At 40.8% G+C, this 25,832-nt stretch overlaps 1 protein-coding gene across 3 annotated transcripts in view; it reads left to right on the top strand.

Annotated features, from left to right (window-relative positions):
* The window catches only part of SLC29A2 (solute carrier family 29 member 2), a 76,729-nt gene extending 62,969 nt beyond the window's left edge, over positions 1-13,760 (top strand). For all 3 annotated transcript variants that reach the window (XM_085625434.1, XM_085625432.1, XM_085625433.1), the window contains exons 12-13: positions 2,019-2,218; positions 3,929-13,760. In XM_085625434.1, coding sequence (XP_085481560.1) covers positions 2,019-2,218; positions 3,929-4,040 — 312 coding nt within the window. In that variant the 3' untranslated portion in view covers positions 4,041-13,760. The remainder of the gene's footprint in view (positions 1-2,018; positions 2,219-3,928) is intronic.
* Positions 13,761-25,832: the final 12,072 nt, after the last annotated feature.

Here is a 25,832-nt window from a genome sequence, read left to right as displayed (position 1 = left end):
TCCTTTGTTTGGCGATTTTCCCAGCTGCCCCACCGGACAGTGGGCAGCTGCAACGAAGGGGGCATATTTGCTTGGCAGCGGCCCAGAGCGAGCCCCAGCCTGCCAGGGCCTCTTTGTGTATTCCCAGCTGCACCGCACCAGCGCGGGCAGCTACCACGTGGCCACAGTATGGAGAGCCCCAGTGGGGGCCCCGAGTGCACCGTGGGGGCAAGTTATGTTGAGAGCCCCAGAGCAGGGCCCCTTTGGTTATTTCCCAGTTGCACCTCCGTAGCGGGCAACTGCAACGTTTTGCTATATTTGTTTTAGAGAGTCCCAGTGGGGACCCACCCAGAGGGCACAGCGAGTGCCCAGGCCCACATTTTGCATCACAGCTGCACGGCAATTCGCGGCAGCTGCAACGCTTAGGCTGACATTTCTTTGGGGCATTTTTAGTGAACCAGGAGTGAGGTACACTCCTCTTCCCCAGCGCAATTGTGCCCTGTTGATGTTGCTCCATTGGCAGCCGCCCTGACATTATGGACATAGGGCATTTCAGCCCTCTGAGAAGGCCAGTTGGCCAGGGGGACTGTTAGGTTGATAGGGCGCCAGGCCCTAATGTGATTTATGTGGTGCGCAGGAAGTGTGATTCATGTACTGTGATTTATGCACCCTGATTTATGCCTCTAAAGTGGTTTATGTAAGAGGTTATTTGCATACTGTGTTTATGCTTGTGAGGTTATTCTCTACTGTGATTTATGCCTCTAATGTGATTTATGACTAGGAAGTTATGGTCTAATGTGTTTAGGCTGATGAGGTTGGCGCAGAATATATTTCACGCCTAATGCGATACTGTGTATAATATGATTTATGTTGCAGGTTAATACTGAGTACAGTGTTAGCCAGTAATTACTGTTTGTGTTCTACATTTATTATTTGGTTCTACATCTACTATTTTCACTTTGTGATGGTTCTGACAGTGGCCCAATTGGCCCTGTCAGGTGTATAAAATACCCTGTGAATATTGCCCTGTGCCAGTTGGCACAGTGTATATTGTGTGATTACTATTCTAATATTATAATACAAAGACTATTTTTCTATATAACCTTGTGTGGAGTTCCTTTTGTGGTGTGCCTAGTATGTTGTTGCTGTGTGTGTGTTGCGCAAACGCTTTACACATTGCCTCCGGGATAAGCCTGACTGCTCATGCCAAGCTACCAAGGGGCTGAGCAGGGGTTATCTTCAGCGTGTAACTCCCTTGTCCTGACTCGAGTGGTTGTTTCTGTCTGGCTTTGGCGCAAGCCTTAGGCAACCAGAATTTCCTTTTTTAACACATCCCTTCACAAATCCCTTGAGTACATACATCCCAAGAAGTGGCAGGCCCTGTAACTGTGGGCCTAGTCCATGAACCAGCCCATCTCTAGAACTGACAGTTCTGTAATCATCTGCCAGCTCTGTGACCTCACCCAGCCCTAGAATTGGCATACTTTGCAGCCCTGTGCCAATCTTTTAAACCCATCCTGTGCTAGAAGTGACAGGCTGTGCAACCCTCTACTAATCTACTGACCAGTCCCCCTGCAGAGGCGAGTGGAGATATATTCCAGTGCCAACTCAGAGCCCATCCAGTTTTAGAAGAGACCTCCTCTGCATCCCTTTGCCAATCTACTGTCCTCCATAACTGTAAAAAGAGAGACTTTGCATCTCTGCACCAATCTAATAAAACCCTTCACCCATAGAAGTGACAGACTATGAATTGCTGTATTAAACAGCTGACCAATACCACTGCAGATGTGATAGGGCTTCCATACATGTCACAAACCCATGACTTCGTTCACTCCTAGAAGGGACAAGCTCTGCTTTCCTGTGCCAGTTCCATTAGGCCATCCAGTCCTAGTGATGACTGGCTCTGTATCGTTGAGACATTCCGCTGACCCCATCCAGATCTAGATGTGACATGCTGTTTCATCGTGCTGATCCCCATCCCTTCAACTGTAGACGTGAGACGTTGCAAACTCTGACAACTGTTTCTTGTTCTCCTGCAGCCGGGTAAGGACAGCAAGCTACTCCCGCTCCTCGTGTGCCTGCGCTTCGTCTTCGTGCCGCTCTTCATGCTGTGCAACGTCCCCGATCACTACTACCTGAGGGTCATCTTCGGACAGGATGTCTGGTTCATCGTCTTCATGGTTCTATTCTCCTTCTCCAATGGCTACTTCGTCTCCCTCACCATGTGCCTTGCACCCAGGTGAGTGCCTCTCGCTTTTCTTAGACATGGTGGAGCCGCCCACGCCATTATTTACCGCTTTCTGAGTAGCAGGCCTAGCCTGGATGCAGACTGTCCTTTTGTGGACAGGACAGATTTCCGGGCAGGCCATTACATCTGGAAGATTGGGAGTGCTGAGGTAGAATCTGCTGCATGTCAAGCATTGGGCCGGAGTAGCAGTTAGCATTGGACATGCAGGGAGACTGCAAGTCTAATATGGCATGGGTGCTGGGGCTGAGAAGCTCCAGATTGAACTCCATGGTAGGCAGGCTTTTGTCCATAGGGATTTGTTTTTGGGTAGTTGAGTGTCTAGGCTAGATTATTTTTTTGCATTGCTATTTATATAGCGCTATCCATACCTCTTACAAGGCCAAAGGAGCTTTTTTAGTATTTATGCAAAGTAAGGGGAAGTGAGGTCTATTGTTCAGCGTCAACACCAACTTAACTTTTTTTGTGTGTAGCTCATAAACAATCTTCTCACTGATGTCATTCAGCAAAAGACCCTGTATCAAAAGAGGTGGTGTCTTCCGCTGTCCAACATACAATGCCATATCTGAGCAGAGGTTGACATAAACTCTAGCTTCCCAGAGAGCTTACGTATCTTTAGTTGGTACCATTGAGTTAGACATGGTGGAGCCGCCCACACCATTATTTACCGCTTTCTGAGTAGCAGGCCTAGCCTGGATGCAGACTGTCCTTTTGTGGACAGGACAGATTTCCGGGCAGGCCATTACATCTGGAAGATTGGGAGTGCTGAGGTAGAATCTGCTGCATGTCAAGCATTGGGCCGGAGTAGCAGTTAGCATTGGACATGCAGGGAGACTGCAAGTCTAATATGGCATGGGTGCTGGGGCTGAGAAGCTCCAGATTCAACTCCGTGGTAGGCAGGCTTTTGTCCATAGGGATTTGTTTTTGGGTAGTTGAGTGTCTAGGCTAGATTATTTTTTTGCATTGCTATTTATATAGCGCTTTCCATACCTCTTACAAGGCCAAAGGAGCTTTTTTAGTACTTATGCAAAGTAAGGGGAAGTGAGGTCTATTGTTCAGCGTCAACACCAACTTAACTTTTTTTGTGTGTAGCTCATAAACAATCTTCTCACTGATGTCATTCAGCAAAAGACCCTGTATCAAAAGAGGTGGTGTCTTCCGCTGTCCAACATACAATGCCGTATCTGAGCAGAGGTTGACATAAACTCTAGCTTCCCAGAGAGCTTACGTTTCTTTAGTTGGTACCATTGAGTTAGTAAACATTTTTGTGTACAAATACTAGTGTGCTGTAGACTTTCCACACCCATTGAAAACTGTTCTCATATGCCCTCAAGTGTCAAAGTGCAAGAGCGTTTTAAGCGCTGTGCCATTTTCATGGGACTTTTCGAACTGCAGTGTGGAGGGATAAACACGATCTACACTAGGGATATCCGTGCTTCTTTTCATGTTTTAAATGTGGCAGCTGAGCCCAAATGCCCAGCCTTAGAATGTTTTTATGTTTAGATGAGGTTTACCCGACAGAATTGTGCAAAAAAAAAAAACACCTAATTACATGAAGTATCTATTTATAAAGTCATGAATTTTTTGCAGGTCAGTCAAAGTTAAAAAATAAAATTGTATGCTTCTTTAATTGAAAGAGATGCATAAGCAAGAGTGAAGTTCTAACAAAGACTCTATTTTCCTCTCCTCTGTTCCCGTCATCAGAAAGGTGGACCCGCACGAGTGTGAGATGGCAGGAGCTCTCATGACCTTCTTCCTAGCGCTCGGTCTGTCCACTGGAGCTGGTCTCTCTTTCCTCTTCAAAGCTCTCTTGTAACATGAATCAAAACTTTGGGCTGCAGAGATGCCACCTCTTTGGGTCCACCCAGCCTTCCTATTCTCCAGCTGAGGAAACTTGAAAATACCTGGCTACTCCAGTACCTTTGAACTGAGTAAGGAGCAATGGGTGAGGTGGCAGCCATTTTGGACCTAAGTGAGAGGCAGCTGCCATGACAGAGCATACCTTTTTTCATTTGCATTGGATGAAAATCAACTTCAGGTTGAAAAACTGGAATATTTAATTTTGTTTTGTTTATGATAAGAGCAAAACATTTGTTTGTTTTTTTAATTGTTTTGAGACATTAGTTCGTATGTGTGTGTTGTCCATGTGGTGGAACTAAAATTGTCTTTTACTTTTTTTTTTTTTTTTTAAAGAAGGAGCAGTTGACCCTGGTTCTTCCAAAAGCCTTTGTTTTTCGGGAGAGGCTATCCTAGTCTAAATGTCAGAGCTTCATTGTTGCCCAGCCCTCACCTCAAATCTTACTTTGATGGCAGATCCTCTTAAAATTCAATGATATTGCATCAAATCGTCATGGAAATGGTCACAAATCTTCTTTAGATCTAGTAAGGTGTAAAGAAACGCAAACACCATTTCAGATATGAAAACTACTTTAGATAGCAACTCTTTTGTACTACAAACACCAGGGCTTTAAGTGGGATAAAAACCTGGGGGGTCTCTCAAAGGGGCGTGGCCAATGTAATTAAGGGCGTGGCTGAAAAACACATGAGCTAAAAATCTGTGCTTAGCATCGTGTGCCGCCCGACGTGTATTTTGCTGTTTCTGTCATTGCATCCAGATATATGATACAACAAGTAACATCATGCGTACAACAACTCAGGACTATTGGCTTTGTCAATGGTTGCTAGTTGCATAAGATAAATAAGCAGCAACTATGGCTTGTATATATTATTGAAAAAGCTTCCACTTAAAGCCCTGGTGACACAATGACAATGTTGCTGCTCCTGAGTTTCAAAATGAGAAGGGAAATCCAGAGACAAAATGACACTCTCTTTGAAGGATTTCTCTTCTCCTACAATGCTCACGGTCATGCCATAACTTCGCCACTAGTGAGAAGTGAGCACGCACACATCAATGTGCCAGCTGTCAGTGCAGTCCGGAAAAAAAATGGACCGCCTGTGCCAAAGCACAAAACAGTGCCCGGTAGAGACCAGTTTCGAAGCCCCTTTTAAAAAACTGCCAATTTCCTTACCACGGTGTTACATTTATCCAGTATTAACCCCTTCTGTGCCACGCCCTTTCCCCCTCCTGTGCCGGGCGTTTCATTAGTGGGTGGGGTTCATGACGAGATAGTCTCGTCATGGGCACAGCGCGACCGTGCTCCATGACGAGACTATCTCGTCATGGGCACAGAAGAGGTTAAAACCGTTGTTTCACCGGTGCAAGTTTTGTACTAGGTATTAGGATCGCTCTCTGCTGGGTTGGCAAAAAATTGTTTGCCATTTCCAATATCGTCAACTAATTTCATCGTAGCTCTTTTGCGAGAGATCACATTTCTTATCCATGACGCATTTGAAATGCCATTTTAGTCCCCTTCATCTGTAAACTTTATTCCTGGATACCTAAAATAGGTCTTATCTTTTGGCATGATAATGCATACCTCCTTCTACTTGGTTCAGCACAACTTGTTTTAGGGCATTGACTATTCATACTTTCCTCCTTCCCACTGATTTCCCAAGTTGTGTCGTGATGCAACTGGTATCCCTGCCGCTTAATGGCAAGTGATGTGATGTCACGCAATTGCAACTGGCATCCATCTGGCCTTACTAGGGAGGTGTGGAAAGCAACAGACACCCTTAAGTGAAAGCAAAAACACGTTTGGGGAAAAACTTCAAAAAAACAAAAGAAAGACAAACTGGTTAATCAGGGCAAGCTGGGATTTGCTGTCCACTTTTTTAAAGAAAGGCACCGGAGTCATCTCGTGATAGCACGTTCATTTTTTTTCTTTAAGGAGAAAGTGTTTGCCCTCAAATGTAGTAAGAAGTATTTATATAGGTAGCCAAACAATGAACTATCCAAGTGTTTCAGTATTATAGCCAGGAGCTATTATGTGAGTAAAGAGGTTCTAAAATGTCAGGGTACAGCCAAAGCACTTAAAAGGCCAGCTCGCTGAAGCTGAACGTCTTTCACGCCTATGAGGTTTTCTAACTTGCTTTAACGCTTGGACAGTATGATCATATTTAACAAAGTGCATTCTGTGAAAAAATAAGGTGAAAATAATATTGTTTCAAAATGAAAAGTCACAGAATGCCTGTTTCTTCTTGCAAACTTCACCTTTTTCTCTTGTAAATACTTTAATTGGTTTGTTATATTTTAGACTGTCTGGGTATATTGTTTTTATTTGAAGTGTTTTAATTGGTTCATGTTGATTTGTCTTTCGTGGGAGCAATGTGTTGTCAGTCATTACAGTCTTCTCAGACTAGAATGTATTTTACTTCCCGGTGCCCTAGAACATGCCTTTTTAATTCATATAAATCCTTGAGAATTTAATATATTTTAAACTCTCATTAGGTTGTGAAGGGTTGGAAAACTGGAAAGTATATTTCTACCAAGATAAGTTGAAGAAAGATGTGCGAGGGGCGGGTGCCTAAGCTAAGCGGTAGTCACGTGGGAGCTTTTTTCGCTGTTACTGGGTCCCAAGACAACATCTGAGGCAAATTTGTTTCATCTAAGCCTCGAAACATTACTTTTTGCCATTTTTCCTGATATGTATTAAACCTGACCCAAGGCATCATTTTTATCAGGCTTGGTGAGGATTTAGGTCCCATCCATAAATTATTTGTACTATTACTGAGAATGGCTTTCCTCTTTTCAACCAGTCAGATGCCTCACCCAAAAAAGATTTCCATGTAAATAAAACATGTTTATCGGGTAACATGTATCTTTGTTCAACAATGGAGTTAAAATAGTCATTTGAAAATCATCAGAAATGCTGCCTACAATTGTTTATGTATGTGTTAGATCACATCTACTGAGCAGCCACCTTAAGAGTCTGGAAAAACTTGCAAATTAAGGATTTCCTTTTGCTAATTAATAATGATTTACCAGAGCATTGTTTTTTCTCTGATCAAGCAAACACATTAAAGCCTTTATTGAGCTAGTTAAATAATGTACTTGCAAGCTCCTGGGCTGCACAAATCACATCCATTGTCTCTAGATAGGCGTTATTTGAAAATTATCAAGATGGCTATTCTTTACCCCAATATATTCTGTTGGCAAGCAATTATATGGAGCATTTGACCAAGTGATGCATCTTTTATGGTTGCTCTGTCAAGCCGAGTGATTTGTAAATGTCACCAGGAGGCTCAGAAGACTTAATTGGAGACTAATGCATGCTACTGATATGTATTTTTAATGTCATATGGTTTTGTTTAAGTTAGGTGACGTGACAAAGAATATTTAACTGGTAATATTTAATGAAAGCGATAAGTTGAATTCCCTGTTATGTAATTTGGTTGACTAGGGCAAAAGGAGTTTAAGCAATAGCTTTTGATAGCCAAAAGGTGGAGGATTAATGGACCTTTTTTTCTAATTGAACTTGTAAGTTAAAAGCTTTTTTTGTCTTGAGGAGTCGGAATATTTTATAGTTTATTTATATGCGGGTAGTCGGCCTATTGAAGGAAACAAAATGCTTTTAGTGGATAATTTCTTTCATTATTCAAAGGAATTGCTTGGTGAGCAAGAATTCCGAAAAGTACCTAATTTTCAATTGCGCCTATGGTTAAAATCCATAATTTCAGAATCACTTCCATTCCCATAAATTATAGAAAATAGTTCACTGCTATGTATGACCTCGTTTATGTGAATGAAAAGTTTTCAGAAGAAATGTTGTTTTATGTACATACATATATGCCACAGTTTACCCCAGTAGATAATACAGAAGAAAACATTTCAGTAGCTGGAGTTCCCCTTTAATTTAAGTTCAGGTAAAATATTGCACAATCACCTTGTGCGTTTGTATTATTCATAGGAAACGCTTCATACACGCTTCTATCATAAGTCGTGTGGAATTCCCTTCAATTTTCGAGTTCTGCTCATAGGAAACACTTCAGGCTTTTTTTGTAATGCAATGGATTAACTGCATATTTCCTTGCAGAAAGCCTTGAATTATTAAGGCATTCTTGGCGTAATGCTTTAATTATAAAAAGAGACTCACTTGTTATTGTTACAGTTTTAATACGGACTACTTATGTACTGAAAGCAGGAACTACATTGCCTTTTGCAGCTTAAAAAACAAGTGTAAAAGTCGCATTTATCAAGCTCTGCAGACTGTATGGCTAAGCTGGCTCTTTGAATGCTGAAGCCTGTGACTTGCAGGATGCGACACACAGTTTCGTGCCTGGCGCACAACATGATTAGATGGCTTGTATATATGCAATGCATCTGTCGCTTGACTTTGCCTTTTTAAGGCAACGGCATTGACAGGTAAAATAGCCAGTCAACATCCAATAATAGACGTAAATGTGCCTGGGGCTAATAATATTGAACATTGGTGATGTTTCTGGTTTCCTCAAGTAATATTCTTCTATTGATCTTGCTGGACTGACAATTTCTGTTTTGACTATTGTTTCTTCTCTGAAGATATTAATTTTAATCACATCTTCAGGCTAGAAGTCATCTGGCCGTAATCGGAGTCCAAGAATTCAAACATCTACTTAGGGATGTTGCTATATTTTTGGACTTCATTCAATCACCGCCTTTCTCTGGTTGTCTCTCCTCGGTGCGCTGTTGCATGAAGAGGTACATTGCTTCTGTTATGTTTTGGGTTTCTTGTCCTGTTGTTTCTTTCTTCAATCTGTAGGGTTCTCTTAGAGTGGTGCCTTATTGAAACAGTCGCTGCCTCTCAATGGCAGTTTTGAGTCTTCTCCAGTTTTCCTCACCTTGAGTAATAACCTCTATCAGTTTTTCAGTTTCAGGTTAATTTTCAGTGCTTGCTTTCCCCAAAGAAGGGTCAGCTACATTCTTGATTTTCATGTGGTCCTTCTAATTTAGTAGATTTTCACATCCTCTGCTTCCCTACTTACAGGTTTCTCACCCTTGGCCACTTTTTGTGAGTGGTTTCCTTCTCACAGGTCCACCCACAGGGAATTTGCCTATCAGGCAAATTCTCTCCTTAGTGCAGGCAGACAGGTTCTTTGCAGATCTTTCAGTTGAATAGAGCCTCAATGGGCTTCCTTGCTTTCTGTGAACAGCGTGTCTTGTTTTTTAAAATTTCTATAGCACTTATTCTCTGTTCGTGTTTTAGGTTGATTATTTTATTTGAGGGCGATTCCGTGACCAGTGAGTGGGCTTTTTTGTCTTTTGTGATTGGGCCATAGGCATGGCCACAGGAATTATAAAGCAATGGAGGGCTACATCATGTGGCAGAGGTGACTAAATATTGCAGTATGAAATGGAAATATGTGGCATATTGCAGCATTTTCTGCCAGTGTTCGGTAGTTTGTAATATTAATACTTATTGGTGCCTTGGCAAAAAATTCACCTCAGTATTACCATTGTAAAGGTGAATTAGCCGATCAGCAATTGAAAGGCGTGGGTTAACGTCTGCAAATGCTCTGCTCCTGCACAGTACCACATTTTGCTCTTTTTAAGAAATCTTGATCCCTTTTGAGCTAGAAACTACTTTTTGTAGAAATCTGAAAATTAGACATAATGTGCTAGATTAAATCACAAGTGCGATGAACCCACAGTAATGCGGCAAACACCGTAGAATCTCATAATTTCAGCAGTACTGGCTATTCCAAAGGGAAGCTTGACCCTCTCCTTCTGTTAAATCTTATTCATCTCAATCTTCGATTGCCACGACCAGTGTTGCCAGCTGGCCCATGTCATCTGTGCCACATCACCCGTGTGCAGGCTTTTTTCGGCCTATTAGTTTAATCTTTCTCATTACAAGTCTTTACATCCCTAGATTGTCTTGTCCCAAACTATGTATGCCCATCTTTCTCCGTATTATATGTCTGTCTCTGTGTACCGTAACATTCACAGTTTAACTCTGTCCCTGCTCTTCCTCTATCGCTACATTCCTAGCTGAGTATGTTCTAAACAGCCCTGTGCACTGGCATTTCTGCACTTGCAGTCAAACGCATAGGCATGTGCACTTCACTGCCCAGCACAAACAGACTTTCATGTAACCCTCTGCTGTGACTGCTTTGCACATTGACACCCAGTGCAGAGGAACAGGCAGCCTTTTACATCAGAAGACATGTGTACGGCTGCCCTCTACAACAGCAGGCTCACACCCAAACAGTCATGCATTCTAGTAATCGGCACAGACTGCCGTCTGCTGACACAGGCAGGTTGCACATAGGCTGCACTATAGGCAGCAGAGTGCCAGGGTAGCCTTGGGCACCAGTGCATATGGAGCCATGTGCACTAACAGCTGATCCAGCTCACTGCCTAATAATTATGCCTTTTGCCAGCCCCAAAGAAAACCTTGTGTTCTGTTAACCCTATGAAAAGCTGCACACTGTATACCCAACCTGCGGTAGGTCTGCATACTGCATGTTCTGTGTACTATCAGACATAAAGACATTGTTGCATGTAGGTATCCCTGCACACTGCCAGTCATGAGCATTGCCAGCAATGAAATGGCCCTGTCATTCCAACCTGGCAATGTGCACTAACTGCCATGCTAATTGACAGTCTTCCACACTCTTGTTCTGTACACCACCAATCCAAAAGACAGCCTTCCTAGCTGCCAGTTCTATACTTTGTCAACCACTGGCATTGCCAGAATGAAGGCAGTATTGCCAGACTTTGTGCCGCTACTCCTGAATATTATGTACCCCCTACAAATTCAGGCTACCATTATTGTACACAGTAGCTGCTCCGTATTATTTGCCTGTCACACATACTGTTTGCGGGCAATGTGCATGGCCAACTAGAACATTAGCTAGCAGGGACACATTCTGTCTGCTGGCAGCATGCACTTTAAGTGTTGCACAGTTAGCCTCAAATACCTGTGTATTATTTATAACAAAACTAGTAACTATAAATGTGTCAGTCAAGTGGAGATCATTTTCTCCTCTAGTTTCAAACTGGTTAGCAGAGGCAAGTGGTGCTCATACAGCCCACAGACTGGAATTTGATGCTGCTGTCAACCTGGTAGTGACTGTATGTCCTTTTTTGTGTGACGAGGAAAATATTTGCATCTTGTTGTAATATATATCTTCAACTAATCACTAACAGTGGAAGATGAAGGACTGTGTGGGTTTGGGAGATTTATTATACAGAAAACTCAGCTTAATTCCTAAATCTTGAGCAGGCTAACTACATCAACTATGTAAAATGGACATAAATGACTGGAAGTAGGCCAGCCAAGCATATTTTGTTAGCAGTATTGCAAGTGAAACAATTCTGTAAATATTTTTTTTTAAAGTTCATATTATTGTCAGGTACTTCATCAAGAAATGCCAACATCCCACATTTTGTATTAAAAAAAAAATCTCTTAAGAAGAGTCTACCACTGGCAAGAAATGTTGAATCGTATCTCCTACCATCACTTGGAGTTGTTATTGCTGTTTCTAATTATGTAAATGTTAGTGCACCCTCACTATCATGGTGGCCACAACTGCGGCTTGTGTAGACTCATCTCACAGTACAGTGAATTGGTATGCTATATTGTAACTTGGTGATACAGCAATGCATTAATTTGGATCCCCCCTGAATTGATTTGGATCTCCCCTTCTATCATGAACACAACAGAGACAGTCAGGAAAGCTCATGGTGTATGGAAAAGAGAGTGACATAACCTTCCCAACAAGGTTGCCACATAATGTTCTTGCCAAAGATAGGGTCCCATCTAAGTGAAATAGTTAAAAGATTTACATAGTCACTCCGGACAACAAATTCATGTTCAGTTATATTGAATCTCCTGCTAAATTGTTTAGGAGTGATTCGGAAAAAGAAGCAGAGTTTATGAGTCTCAGAAAGTATTTCTCATTGTTGATGTCATCGATTGCTTCTGAGCTGATATACTAGCTTTCGTAGTTTTATAGGAACAATCATGATTTTTGACACCACAATATCAACTGACTTAGCCTCTGCTGTCTTGTGTATGTCTGCTCACAGTTCACTAGACTTTCTACAACAATTCTTACGTGCATTTTTGAAAATAAGTACCACATCTGCTAGACAGGTCTTAAATCCTAGTGAAATAGTAAATAGGCAAAATTGTATTCATGTTTACCCAGCTAGTTTCGAACAATATTTTACTACTGTTTCCCTGGAATTTTAGTTTGTCCTTCAAGTGTTGGGAAAGCCTATGCAACCCAGGATCATGCCCATGGTCTCAGTGCAATTTAGGAGAAATTGTGACTGGTGGCTGACTCTGAAAGGCTGGGAGGAGTAGAACGAAATCAGTCAAAGCCAGGCAATCACCTAGTTTGCATTTAGCTGGTGGAAGTGTGTCTCATGATGGTATTGGCAGTGTTTTCACATGGGACCACATCAGTCTTTTGCAGTAGAAACCATGAAGTGGCCCAGGTATGCCATATCTTGTCTGTTAAACTTGTCCCATGTGGGAAACTCAACTTGGTTTTGCCCTCATTGTTATTTCACTTGTATGTACGTTCACAGATCTTCTGTAGATATGCTCTAAATGTTATTCCACCTACATTTACATTCCTTAGGAGATAGCTTCTGTATATTTGGTCCAGTGTTATTCCAACTGCAGATGCATTCCCTATAACATATCTGCTATGGATATGTCCCAATGCTATCCGCATGCCATATGTTCCCCAGAACATATCTTCTGTAGATTTTGCCCAGTGTGCTTCCAGGGATTTGGGGGGAAATTTGTTTTGGCTGCTATGGCCTGGTGCTTGTAAACAAACTGGCTATATGTAATGAAGACTTGGGTGATAAGTATCTGATCTGTTGTTAGGGGAAACAACCTTAACAATGCGGTCATTACACCGCAATACCTTTGCAACGTGGTTGTTACAATGACCGCGTTGTTAGTACGCGATGCATTTACATTGCAAGTCTTTACAACGACTTTCACTAGGGGGCGCTGAGGTATTCGAAATGAATTTCAACACCTTCCCTACTGTTGCGCAAACTGAAGTCGGAATAGTAAATAATACTATTCCTATGTCCAGTGCGCCCCCTTAGTGGAAGTCGTTGTAAAGACTTGCGATATAAATGCATCGCGTACTAACAACGTGGTCATTGTAACGACCGCGTTGTAGGAGCATGCGATGTAATACATTGCATAGTAAAGTGCTATATTCGTTGTTAGTGCAGGCCCAACACCTGGGCAGTCTTCCAGCACCTAGTGCTTTCTGTCATGCTAGGATATTATTTTGTGTGTACTTAGAGAAAAGTACTCACTGAGAAAGTATGAACTGCAAGATGTTATTTCCTCTGGAGATGCTCTTAACATGTTCTTATACAACAATGTAATTCAATATTAGGATATGAATAGAAATTCTTGTAATAGGAATGTCCTTATAATTGCAATTGCTTGTTGAAAGGACTAACTGGAGCAGTGGACAGATGTTCTTGTCGGAATTTTCTTTTAATAGGAATCACTCACAGAGGATTTTGGAACAATTATGAAGTTTCTATCACTTAATTTTAAATTTGCTCCTTTATTTTTGTTTACTGACTGTTTGAAATGTTTGCTACATTGTTTTACTGTATTTTGATCTGTTTTTATATTTTTTTTTAATAAAAGATTTTATTAATCACGAATCTTCAGTTATGTGTTTCAAAATGGGGGAGAAATTCTCAAGTCTAAGTATTACTTATTGAAGGCCCAGAAAAGGTATGGGTTCCAGGTTACCGATTTCTGTTTCTGTGACTCTGTTGCATCCATGTTGTGGCCAGTGGTGCACTACAGAGTAGCTTAGTAAATGGGTGTGGCAACTATGTCCTTGATTCATTTAGAAAGGTCACATATCCATACATAGGCACTAATGTTTGTGTCTAATCAATATTTTGCATGCTCTGCCTCGTGAGGTTTTCTGCTTGACAGCCTGTAGCATCTTTCCCCACCCTTGGCCCGGCCTACATGAACAGGACCACATAAGCCTGGTTTCAAATTTAAGGGCACAAGCTCATCTGTCATGGTTTATGTGGCAACCATTTTCCCAGAGATGTGCAAATGGTGTTCAGTTACGCAATATCCTCTCAGGCTCCGGCATCTTAATCATGTCCCTCGCTCTGCCATAAGCTTAACAGTTTTTGAGAGGAACAAATCTTGCTTACTACACCATTTCCTCACTAATTGCTTTTCTTTTTAAACAAACTCTAAATGCAATGCTGAGGCGTCCATTTTGCACCTAAATGAAGCGTTCACAGCATGAATGTGCCCATTTTTGATGTCTATCAGCTGGCTGGTACAGTTTGGATGAGTTTGCACATGACCGGGAGATTGCCAGTTGCCTTTCTCTGGGGTTATTCAATCTGGGTTTTGCTAGATAAAAGCTGTGTGATCCAGTCGCCTCAAGGGTTCGCACACTCTTTGTGTGAATGGATGTGGATAAATGGACAAACCACTGTGGCTTAAAATGGCCACAGTACCCAAAGTGCATGGAAAGTCAGAACCTGACCCTCCTACAATACAACATGAATGCAACTCAGTGACAAAAAAACTCCAGAACATAAATTAAAGTATAATTCAGCAAAGCAAATGCAGAAGTGAATTCAAAAATTAGTGAACAATATGAGGAAAGCATACAACTTTATTTCTAAATCACCAGCAGCCACTAATATTCAAGTACTGAGAGAAAAAAATATAGTATTATAACTTTGACATGACTCTATGTTAAAGGCTCCCCAATCCAAATTGTAAAACTACATAGATAGATGGGAGAATTTGTGCTATTGCACAATAAAAGAGTGGAAAACTATCCAACTTATTTTTCAAATCCACTCCAAATGGCATCATGTTTAAATATTTATTTTTACATTATTTATATTTTTATTTATAGATATTTTTATTTATAGATAAGGGCTAAATGGAGAAGTGCCATGACCACAAGGGAAGTAAGACCCTTTAACTAGGATTATATTTTAGGTATAGATTTTTGGTCAATAATTAATGTCCTGAAAATGTTGGCTATAATTAATGTCCTATAAATGAAATTACATTTTGATGTAGAGGTAGAAATCACAATGTTTAATGGAAATTCATCAGTGTAGAAAATTCCCTAAAATTTGGGTTACAAATTAGGTTAATGTAAGCAAGGGCAACACTCAAAAGATCAGATACTCTTTCACAGAAGAACAAACTGTAATAACTTGAGCCACAGAATGTACTTAATCCCCAGCAAGAATCGCCAGAAATTCTCCACGCAAGCATGTGACAATGTATTTCCTTAAAAAAGGGTTCTCTGTTGCCTTAATCGAAGACTGAGATCCAAAGTGTGTAGTATACCATGAAGAATGGATTTCCATTCAGTAATTTGTATGTCAGAAATTCTCAACGCACGCATGTGACAGTGGGTTCAGTGATTCCCAATCAAGAGCTTCTTTTAGTAAACGTAGTTCAGCTAACAATGCAGCATGTCCCTGAATACAGTGAGAATTATTTAGGGAAGTCTTCAGTAGTTTACAGAAACTGGCAGCAGATAAGCCCCCTTCACAAAGATAATTTGTAACTTGGTCTGTGTAATGCTACCCTTAACGATAACAGCTCCTCACAGTTATTTTAGGGCTTAACCAATTAGTTTGTACAATCCTAGCTCTGAATTCTAAAGATGAAACTAGGTTATGGAAAGATATGTCACTGACACTCTTAAATCTGTTTTTTGCCACAATATTGAGCTCCTCAAATCAACTTACATGAATATAGACAGCAGAATATCGACTAATATTATTGCATCAAGGTACATATATATATATATATATATATAGGTAAGTACAGGTTTATGTTTTTGACTCCACTTCTACTGAGACATAACAGTGGTTGTATTTGGCCGCCTGACGGAGGGGTGGCCACTTACATCGTATTGTCCCTGGCAGAACAAATTGAGATGCTACCCGAATCTGATCAAGGCATCTTGATTACATCAATCACAAGCCTAACACATAAATGGTCCCTGATTATGTTAAATGTCTATAATCAATCAACCCCAAGCTAAAAAAAGAATGCTACAAAGAAAAGCAATCAATCATTTTAAACCTAGTGAAATGTGCACCGGAACCCGAATTCCTCATCGCGGGTGACTTTAAAATTAATCTTATCGGTGCTGGAGTCAAAGACGACTTTCTTAGTCAACAGAACACCTACTGGAACATACAGCCTCAGGTAACAAACTTAGGACAAATGCTGGGAAAACTTTGTGCTAAATCTCAACTACCTCAGCCCACAGTCTGAGTCCATTTTGTATCGCTTTCTCTTTTCTCTGTCATCTACTCCTTTTGAATTGCTGAACCCTGCAAGCGTGACCACCTCCCACAAATAATGGTCCTAGACCTACGAAGGAAGGTCGTTAAGAGCAGGCCTTCCACGTTTGGTACCCATTTTACCATAAATTACAAGAAACTAAGATGGTCAGAAAAGTCCATAGCGAAGATTGCCAACAGTGCTAATGCCGTTATATAATGGTGCAAAAGGCTCAACTTAAATCAGATAGCAACGTGGTACAAACTCACTACTGACCTACTTGCAAGCAGCAGCACAGATTGCTCATCTAGGAAAAACTCTATAGCACCCCTAGGAAATTGTCAAAAACTTAAGAAGATAATTTGCCTGGCCAACAAGAAACTGTAATTAGGCACTGAGGACAGCAAAAAAAAAAATACATGATATCCATTTGGGCTGACAATAAAAAAGAAACAGACAACTTCTGAGCAAAGCTGTACCATGATAGCAATCAATCCAACTCCAGAAACATTTGGTTAACTGTGAATAACCTAAATCGACAACAGCAGGCCTTAAGTATCATTCCAATCAGAGAAGTGCTGGGTGGACTGCCTCCAAAAACACATTTCGGCAGCAAATGACTCACCGACCATGAAGCCCCTTGTGGCACATTCTACACTGCTGCTGCCAGACAACCGAGTCCCTCCCTGTAAAGAGACTGTACAAGCTAAGACATCACTCCAAGCAGATACTCCTCCCGACGTATGATCTGTCACCATCGGCGCACAGCTTCTCCAGCTCCAGATGTAGTTCACTGACCACAAGATCAATCCTTTTCAGACACAGCTTTTATACCACCTCTAAACCAGAAGTAAAACTGCCTGAGCAAGAAATTACAAAGGCCATTGCAAAAGGCATACCTCAGGCTTTTTACAAACTAGACCCACAGTCAGGGGCGGACTGGCCATAGAGGGCACCAGGTGTTTCCCCATTGGACCGGAAGGGTAGGGGCTGGTTTTTTGGGTAGTGGCGACCATTACTGTTACTGGGGGCGAGCGCAATATCGGCCCGCAACAAAAGCAGCTGCAGTGCTTCTCAAAATCACCCCCCTCTCCAGGCATGTCCACTGAATTGCCAGGGCTGGTTTGTATTCCCAGTCCGGCCCTGCCCTCGGTACTGGGCAGAGAAAGCTGGCCCCTCTCAATTGCAACTCAATCTCCACAGGAGACATACCCAACTCATGGCGAGATACAGTCATTTCTCAATTCACAAAGGGGAAGACAAAACCCTACTAGAGAACTATTGTCTTATCACTCTCCTAAACAATGAAGCAAAATATTTTGCTCCCCTCGTTTTATACGATTTGATTGCTTGTGCGGAATCAAACCAAATAATCCCAATAAACAAAACTGGCTCTAGGAAAGGTTCTGGAATAATCACAAATATCCTGGCCTTGTCCATTCTACTTGACAAAATGGGAAAGCAGCATCACACGACCTTCCTCTGCTTTGTCGATTATAAGTCGGCTTTTGATTGTGTAAACCGAGTGAAGCTCCGGAGGAAGCTGAGGGCTTGGAACATTCCTTCTCACTATCTCAGAATCATTGAGTCACTCCATAGTCGCATATGTGTGCAGGTCAAAATCGGAACTGGCTCCCTCTTATCAAGAAAGATCATCACATACCAAGGCTTATAACAGGGGTGTGTGCTGGCTCCATGTCTCTTTAATCTCTTCATGGCCGATCTTTCACCTGCACTTGACGCAACCAAAAGCCAACTCTCCACCTCGTTGCGTTAGCACTGAACCACCTATTAAATGCGGATGACGTGCTTTGTGCAGTCAAACTAAAGTAGACCTGCAGAAACTGATAAATAACTCCACGGATGGTTAGCAAGGCAGTCAAGAAGATTGCAACTTGGCGCCTCGGTACATATGCTCTGGACACAGTAAAATAATATAAGTACTTAGGCGTACTCCTAGCTGACAAGGGAATGATCAAACAGCAGCTCCGGGCCTTCACAAACAAGAGCAACGCCCTAACTGCGCTTTTAATACTTTGCACAAGAGGTTCAAATGTCCAACACTTGACCCTCTGTTAAGGGTAATGGTGGCAAAGGTACTCCCAACTGTAACCCTCTGCAGTAGGGCCCTTCATGGCTGTGACTCAACATTATTGGATAACCTCCAAGTAAAAGTTTATCAGCACATTTTAAATCTGGCACAGAGCTCCTCCTCTAGCCAAATACAGCTGGAGTTTGACCTCATGAGGCAATCGATTGAAAGGCAGGGTGGAACAGTCAAGTACTGCTTTAAATTAAAACATTGGGAGCTTAACATACTAAATAATATTCTATGGTCAGCAATCAACAACATGGGCTTGGCAAACACAACAGTTTCAAAGAACACATGGATCAATCTCCATTAAACCTACAACCTAGGAATCTATGGGTCCTGCTAATTACATATGATGCTTTTACAAAATCAGTTAACTCGGCAATGTCCAGATTCCCTGCAAAGGGCAAAAAGGAGCACGCAAAAAGAACACCTGCCTCGATGGTCATTAATAGTTCGTTTCAGTTAAAGTGAGGAAAGAGCATGGCTTGCACATACTCGCTTCACCTGAAACTAAAGGTGCTACAGTGTCGTCTGGGCCATCCAACCACACTAGCGGAAAAAACAGCATGCCTGCACACTAGCAACAGAGGCTGTCGCTTATGTGGCTCAAGCACAGAAAATCTTTTGAACCTTATCTACATTTGTCCTGAAATGGCAATGAACAGAAAGTGCCTACAAACCAAAAGGATCCCCACATGCAGGCAGACTGTCATATCCTCCCTAGAGCCTGACGACCCATACAGAACTTTCGTTTTGCGAAATTTCTAAATTAATTTTATCACACAATAAACAAGAAAATGAGCGCAGCGAGGCACAGTGACAATGAGACCAGGTTGCCAGCCGGGAAATGGACATTTACATCAAAACCCTGGGCTATCCTTGTACCCTGGGACTTTTTTGACAAAGCTGTGCATCTATGCTTTATGCTGTTTTAATTTTGGAAACCTGCAGCTTAAACAGCAGTATGACTTTCATGATTTCAGAGACTGCCTGATGAATTCTACACTGTATATTTGCACTTTAAAAAACTTTTTAATGTATCTGGGGTGACACCAGGACTTCACGAGGCCATCTGACAAAGTCAAATGCCTTTTTTGACACTGATTAAACTTTGCACACCTCCACATTAAAACAGCCTGTGTCTTTATGATTTAATGAGATCGCCTGACAAAGTTGTGTGCCATGCTCATCTGAATTTTAAAATACCTTTTCATTTTAAGTATTTTTGATTGAGAGGTAAAGGATATTAAACTGTACAGTAGTTAAGCAAAATATAACAGGTTAATGAACTCGTTTGAACGATGATTCCTTTAAGAACTTGAAAATATGAAATACAAATATAGGGTTAAACAAAATGAACCAATGATTATTTATGTTTTATGTATTTTTACAAAAAGGGAAAGAGAAAGGGCGAGATTACAAAGAAGAAACAAAAGAGAGAGAGAGAAAAAGAAGAAAAAGAAATCCATGAGTTTTAGGTAGGTGACGAGTGTGAGGATAGAAAAGTGGTAAAAGGTAACCAAAGTAGATCGGATTTAGTTTTTTGAGATAGCGAAGAAGAAGAAACGGTAGATATTCTATGTTCGTCACAAATAAGGTTTCACCAAATCAAATACATAGTTTAGTTATCTTTCCAAGAAGTTAATAAAACTTTGAAAGCAAGAGCAATAAAAAGGTCAAGTAAAACAGGTTTTGAAGACAGATGATCAAAATCAGCAGATACAGTACCAAGAAATATATTTTTGATAGATAATGGAATATTACATGAGAAAATCATTAAACATTTTGACCAAATGGCTTTGCAAAAGACATTGACTTTCAGACAATAATAAAGTAGATGAGCCAAAATACCATCAGAGGTGAGACATGACCAGCATAAGGGAGAAACAGAGGAATCAATTTTATGAAGGAAAGAGGGAGTAATAACAGCCCTACTGTATATAAAAAATAAAGATTGTGTAATATTGGCAGCTCAAAAGTACTAAAAATATTACGCCAAAATAGATCCCATTGATGGGTAGATAATGATTGAGATGGATCTTTCTCCCATGAAAGTTCAATAGCAGACATATTCCTCGTAGTGATGGGGGGAGGACAGAGACTTATATATGAAGGACGCTCTGGGGGTGTAATCATTAGTAATATTGTATAACGGTGTCATCGAGATAAATTGAGTGATGTCAGACATGAAGTTATTGTTTAATAAAAAAGGATTGAAGTACAGGAATTAATTGATTATATTGTTAGAAGCAAGAATCCGGGAGGCCATACTTCTCCTGCAATTGTGGGAAGGATAAAATTGAGTTTTGAGCGACCAATGATACATATATAAATATCCTTTTCCTTTCAATGTTTGAAGTAAAATTATTTGTGGTGGAATTTAACAAATTTATTGTACCAAATAGAAGATGCAAGGAAAGATAGACAAAAATCAGATCCTTGGGTAAAAAATGTGTGTAACAGATAATGGGAATACTTTAAAATTGGGTTTTTAGATATGAATGTACACTTGCACATGAAAACAACATCTTGAAAAGGAAATTCATGTAGTAAAGAGCATTCAAAAACAATCCATGTTGGTATAGTAGAGTCATAGTATTCTTCAGACATAGCATAAAATTGTCGAATTAAAAAGGCGGTATGATATAACCTAAAATCGGGAAATCATACACAACCATCAGTCTTTGGTCGGATTAGCTGAGACAAAGCAATACGAACACGTTTGTTGTTCCAAAGAAATTTAGTACAAATAGAGTTGATTTGGGAGAAATAATAATTAGGAATTTTAAAAGGTAACATAGAGACCATAAAAAGAACATGGGGACAATCATCATTTTAATGGCGTCCATCCTGCCCCACCAGAATCAAAAAAGAGACCAGGAAGATAGTAACTTTTGTAGTTTAAAATTTTAAAGCAGTAAAAGTATGAGCTAGTGTATCAGGTATGGTGGAGGAAAACCTGACCCCCAGGTTTTTGATCTTATGGGGACACCATGTATAATCAGTCTTGTCAAACATATAGCGATAACATGAGGAATTTAGCAGTAAAGTCTTGGTTTAAAAAAATGTGTAGCTTGTAACCAGAGGTATTGGAATAATAAGCAATCTCTTGTAAAAATGAATCTAGGGATGTTGAGGGATTCAACATATAGATTAGAATGTCATCTGCATAAGCAGAGAGTTTGATTTCCTGGGAATTGAAGTTAAAACCAGTTATATTGGGGTTTCATCTGATACATTTAAGAAAGGGTTCTAAGCAGAGAAGAAAAAGTATAGAAGAGAGGGGACAACCTTGACAAGTGCCTCTATGCAGTTAAAAATAGGGGAGGAATGACCATTAACAAACACACAAGCATGTGGTTTAACATATAACAATGGGGGGGATCCTCATTGGAGATAGAGGGCACCATTGAAAACGGGACGTAGTTGGGAGGGTTGCCCAGGCAACAAGCCCTAAGAGGTACAGCTACCACTACTTCTCACCTAGATCACCAATTGGGTAGATGCACGCATAAGAAGACTTCATTACACATATCTCACCCATGTGGACTGACACACGTAGGAAGGAGAACGGCAGCGTTTCATTCACAGCTACCCCTTCCCTCCTTTGTTTTGCTTTGTCCTCATTTGGTTGATACCCACTTCCGCAGGTCATGTCCTTAGCATAGTAGTTGCAGAGAATGTGAAGTCCTGTGTGGCATTCCACATGACAAGAAATATGGACGATGCAGAAGCATCACACTGAGTAATACATAGCATATGTATCTAAACATCCTACAGGAATTGCTCACCTTAGCACTTCACATGCATTGAAATGTATGGTGTAACTGTAATGCATGAATTGGTGATGTTCAATAGATAAGCAAATGTAAAACTATGCAAAATGTTAATAAACATATTTAAACAAAATGATGCCACGTGGTTTAATTGAATGAGGTTGATGACGACCCAAATGATGTGCACGCTGAATGTTGAAAGGCGGTGAAGGTCCAGGAGGTCTGGAAGAAATTTCTTCAAGAAGGTCAGAGCCCTCCATATTCTCAGGAAGGCCGTAAAGGCGAAGATTGTTCTGTCTATTTCAATTTTCGAGATCTTTGGTGTGTAGTTTAAGCTTTTGGATTTCTTGTTCTAACATAGGTATATTAGAAGATATATCTTGAAGACCCCCCACACGTTATTCTAACTGCGACATCTTCCCTTCCATAACAATCCATGGATCCCAATTTGTTGCAATTTTTCATTATTTGCACATATATATGGTTGAAGACCACAAACCTCGTCTAAGATAGAATCTAAGACAGGATTCTGGGAAGTTAAAATAGGAGAAGGAGAGTCGTTCTTTGGTTTTGTTCCTGAGGAAGACGGTTTAGAAGATGTATGCAAATCGCTGGCCATCTTGCTATGATGAGTTGGATATCGCGTAGGGCAGAGGTCTTCAAACTTTTGTAGTTTGAGGCTCCTCAGCTGATTTGTTTTAGATGTCTGGCCCCCCTACCACCTGTCAGAAAATTCTGGAATCTGGTACACTACATAATCAACTGCCACCCACATATCCCGGTCATATCCAGCAAATAATGTTCAACACAATAAGAGTGTTTAGTAAACTAGATTTGTGAGTGGGTGTGGTTAAATGACAAAGGTTTATTACACAGCTCAAAACACAATTTTCCAAGATAAAATGTGCGCAAATAGTTTTTACTAGGATGCTTTCTTTTACACATGAGATCGATTGATAACACCACCAACATTAATGTGACAGGTGTGTCTGTTTTTCGCCACAGAGACGGTCAATCTGTGGATGGATCTTTGCTACTGCAATCCTCAGGTTGTGCTCCATATCTAGTCTTGAATGGTACTTAGTCTTTAATACCGCAAGTGCCGAGAACCCAATATCACATAAATAGGATGAGCCGAAAGGCAAGAGAGTTTTGATAGAAGTTTTTCTCAAAGCTGAATGTTCTGCAGACATTTTCAGCCAAAACTCTCCCAGTGAGACTTTGCTGAAATTCATCTGCAGAGTGTGGTCACTTTGGATATCAATCAGTTCTTCCTGCATACGAATCAGGAGATGGCTTGCCACCTCTGGCAGAAATGGTTAAAAGACCCAGTCATCGAAGTGAGCGTTGTCCTCGGGAAATAGTTTTGTAAACTGTCCCTGAGGAACGTCGGTTGATTTTTTTAATATCTTAGCAACACTTGGAAGTTCATATTCAGTCTCCTCAAGAGCATCTACTGAACATGGAAACTGCTGAAAAAGCCCATCTTCAACTAGTTTTCTCCATAATTCAAGCTTTTTCTTGAATGCAGTTATTCTTTTATTCATGGTAAAAGAAGTGATTTCAGCTCCTTGCAGAGACAGATTCAGGGAATTTAATTTCTCCAACATATCAGCATGGTATGCTAAAACCACAAGCTAGTGGGGATTGCATAGTTGTTCTGCTTTGCAGGGGTCCAAACACAGAAGAAACCGCTGTGCTTCATTCCTGAATTCAAAGATACGAGTCAGCATTTTCCCCCGGGATAACCACCGCACTTCTGCATGAAACAGCAAGCCATCATGCTCAGCTCCCATTTGCATGCCCCTTGATTGACTTGCAAAATAACATCTTTCATTAATAGCATCTCATAGCACTATCGAACATAACCATTTAAATGGGCATCCTTTGACACATCAGTTGCTTCATCCAACTACAAAGCAAACAAACTTGATTTCAACCGGGCTATGAGCTGTCCCTAGATATCTTCTGACATGTCACAGATGCGGCTGCAAACTGTTGTGTCTGAGATGGGTATACTTTTGAACTTCTCTGCTGCTTTTTCAACCAGTATTGTCCTAGCCACATGGAGCAATGCTGGGAGAATCACTTTTTCTCCATCAACAAAGAGCCTTTTTTTTTTGGCATTGTGGTATGCTACTTGCTATGATGCTTTTAATGTACTTGCAGGAGTATTTGCCACATGTTTCACTGCTTATTTCTGCTGAGTTATCTCTTACAACTGCCTGGCCAAAAAAAACCCTGCTTTTTCCTGCTAGAGACCCATGTTTCGTTTCAAAGTGACACCTTAGTTTGGTTGGCTTCAAGCTGTCGTTAGCTAAGATCACGCCACAAACCGCACAATATGGTTTACTTTCTCCACTAACAACAATGCAGGTAAAATCAATGTCCACATAGGAGGAATCATATTTCCTTGTCTTTGCAGCTTTTCTCTCTCCATCTGTTTCTGTTTCAGCCTTTCGCTTGAGCACTCTACCATCTTTTGGGAGCAGAAAACGATTGCTGTTAAATGTTTGCTTAACCTAAGATACAAAATTCAAAGCTGCATGTTAATGGATAGTACATGGCTGCCATTTTACAGCTGCATGAGGTACAGCAGGTTTTTAACTTTGTAGTTTCAAAAAAATCTTTAAATAAATCTTCTTATGTTTCAAATAAAATACATTTGGATAAAAGAATAATTTTGTGGTAAGTGGATAAAAAGTAATTTCAGCTCATCCAGGCTATAAGTAGGTGTTCCCTAAATTGCTAAAGTATGTATATGCTGTATACCACTTATGAGGCTCTGCAAGTTACTTATTCAAAGGTTAGTGAGGGCAAACTTCAGCACTGCCCCTTCACCCATCACTCAAAAACAAATACATACCTTCTTATTCACTTCTTCAGATGTTCCTGCTGCTTGAATAGCCTAGCGGTCAAGTAGCTTTTTCCCTTGCAATTAAGAGAAATGTTTAAGAAATATCACTTGCATGTTCTCAGTATGCTTTGCATGAGACACCGTGAAAGCTACCCCGAGATCAGAATCATAGTGATGGGCAAGGGAGTGAATGACATACCTAGAAGTTACCTGCTGCCTTATCATAAGAGTAAATAAAATACGCCATGATCTGCAAGTTATTAGTTTGAAGTCCTGATGGTTGGTAAGATAGCCATGATCTCCAACTTAAAAATTTTATATCTGGCAGGGCCACATTACCTTTCCATTCTTTCAAGTTTGTTGAATTGATCTTGCATGTACTTCCTTGCACCGCCTTCACTTCAATATCCCCCCCATACAAAAAACATCCGGTCTCCTGTAAGCAGTTCCTTTTTGCACTTTTGCACAAAATCACAACTGGCACATGTGACTAATGTAATGTGCACTCTGCTGAGAAGCTCAGGATTGGATGAGCATGTATTTGGAACAACTTTAGGACCCACTGACAGGCACTGTGAGAAACTTGCACTGCCTGTGATTCTCAACTTAAGAGGTCTTAATTTGGACTGTTTAGGTATGGATGCATAATTTTCATGGAGTCCTAGCCTTTGCTCATAGGCCTTTGCGATATTACAGACGGACGGCA

Source organism: Triturus cristatus, chromosome 9 (genome assembly GCF_964204655.1).
Source record: "Triturus cristatus chromosome 9, aTriCri1.1, whole genome shotgun sequence".
In the NCBI taxonomy this organism is placed as follows: domain Eukaryota; kingdom Metazoa; phylum Chordata; class Amphibia; order Caudata; family Salamandridae; genus Triturus; species Triturus cristatus.
Note: the sequence above shows the minus strand (reverse complement) of the source record. Positions and strands in the feature narration are given on the sequence as shown.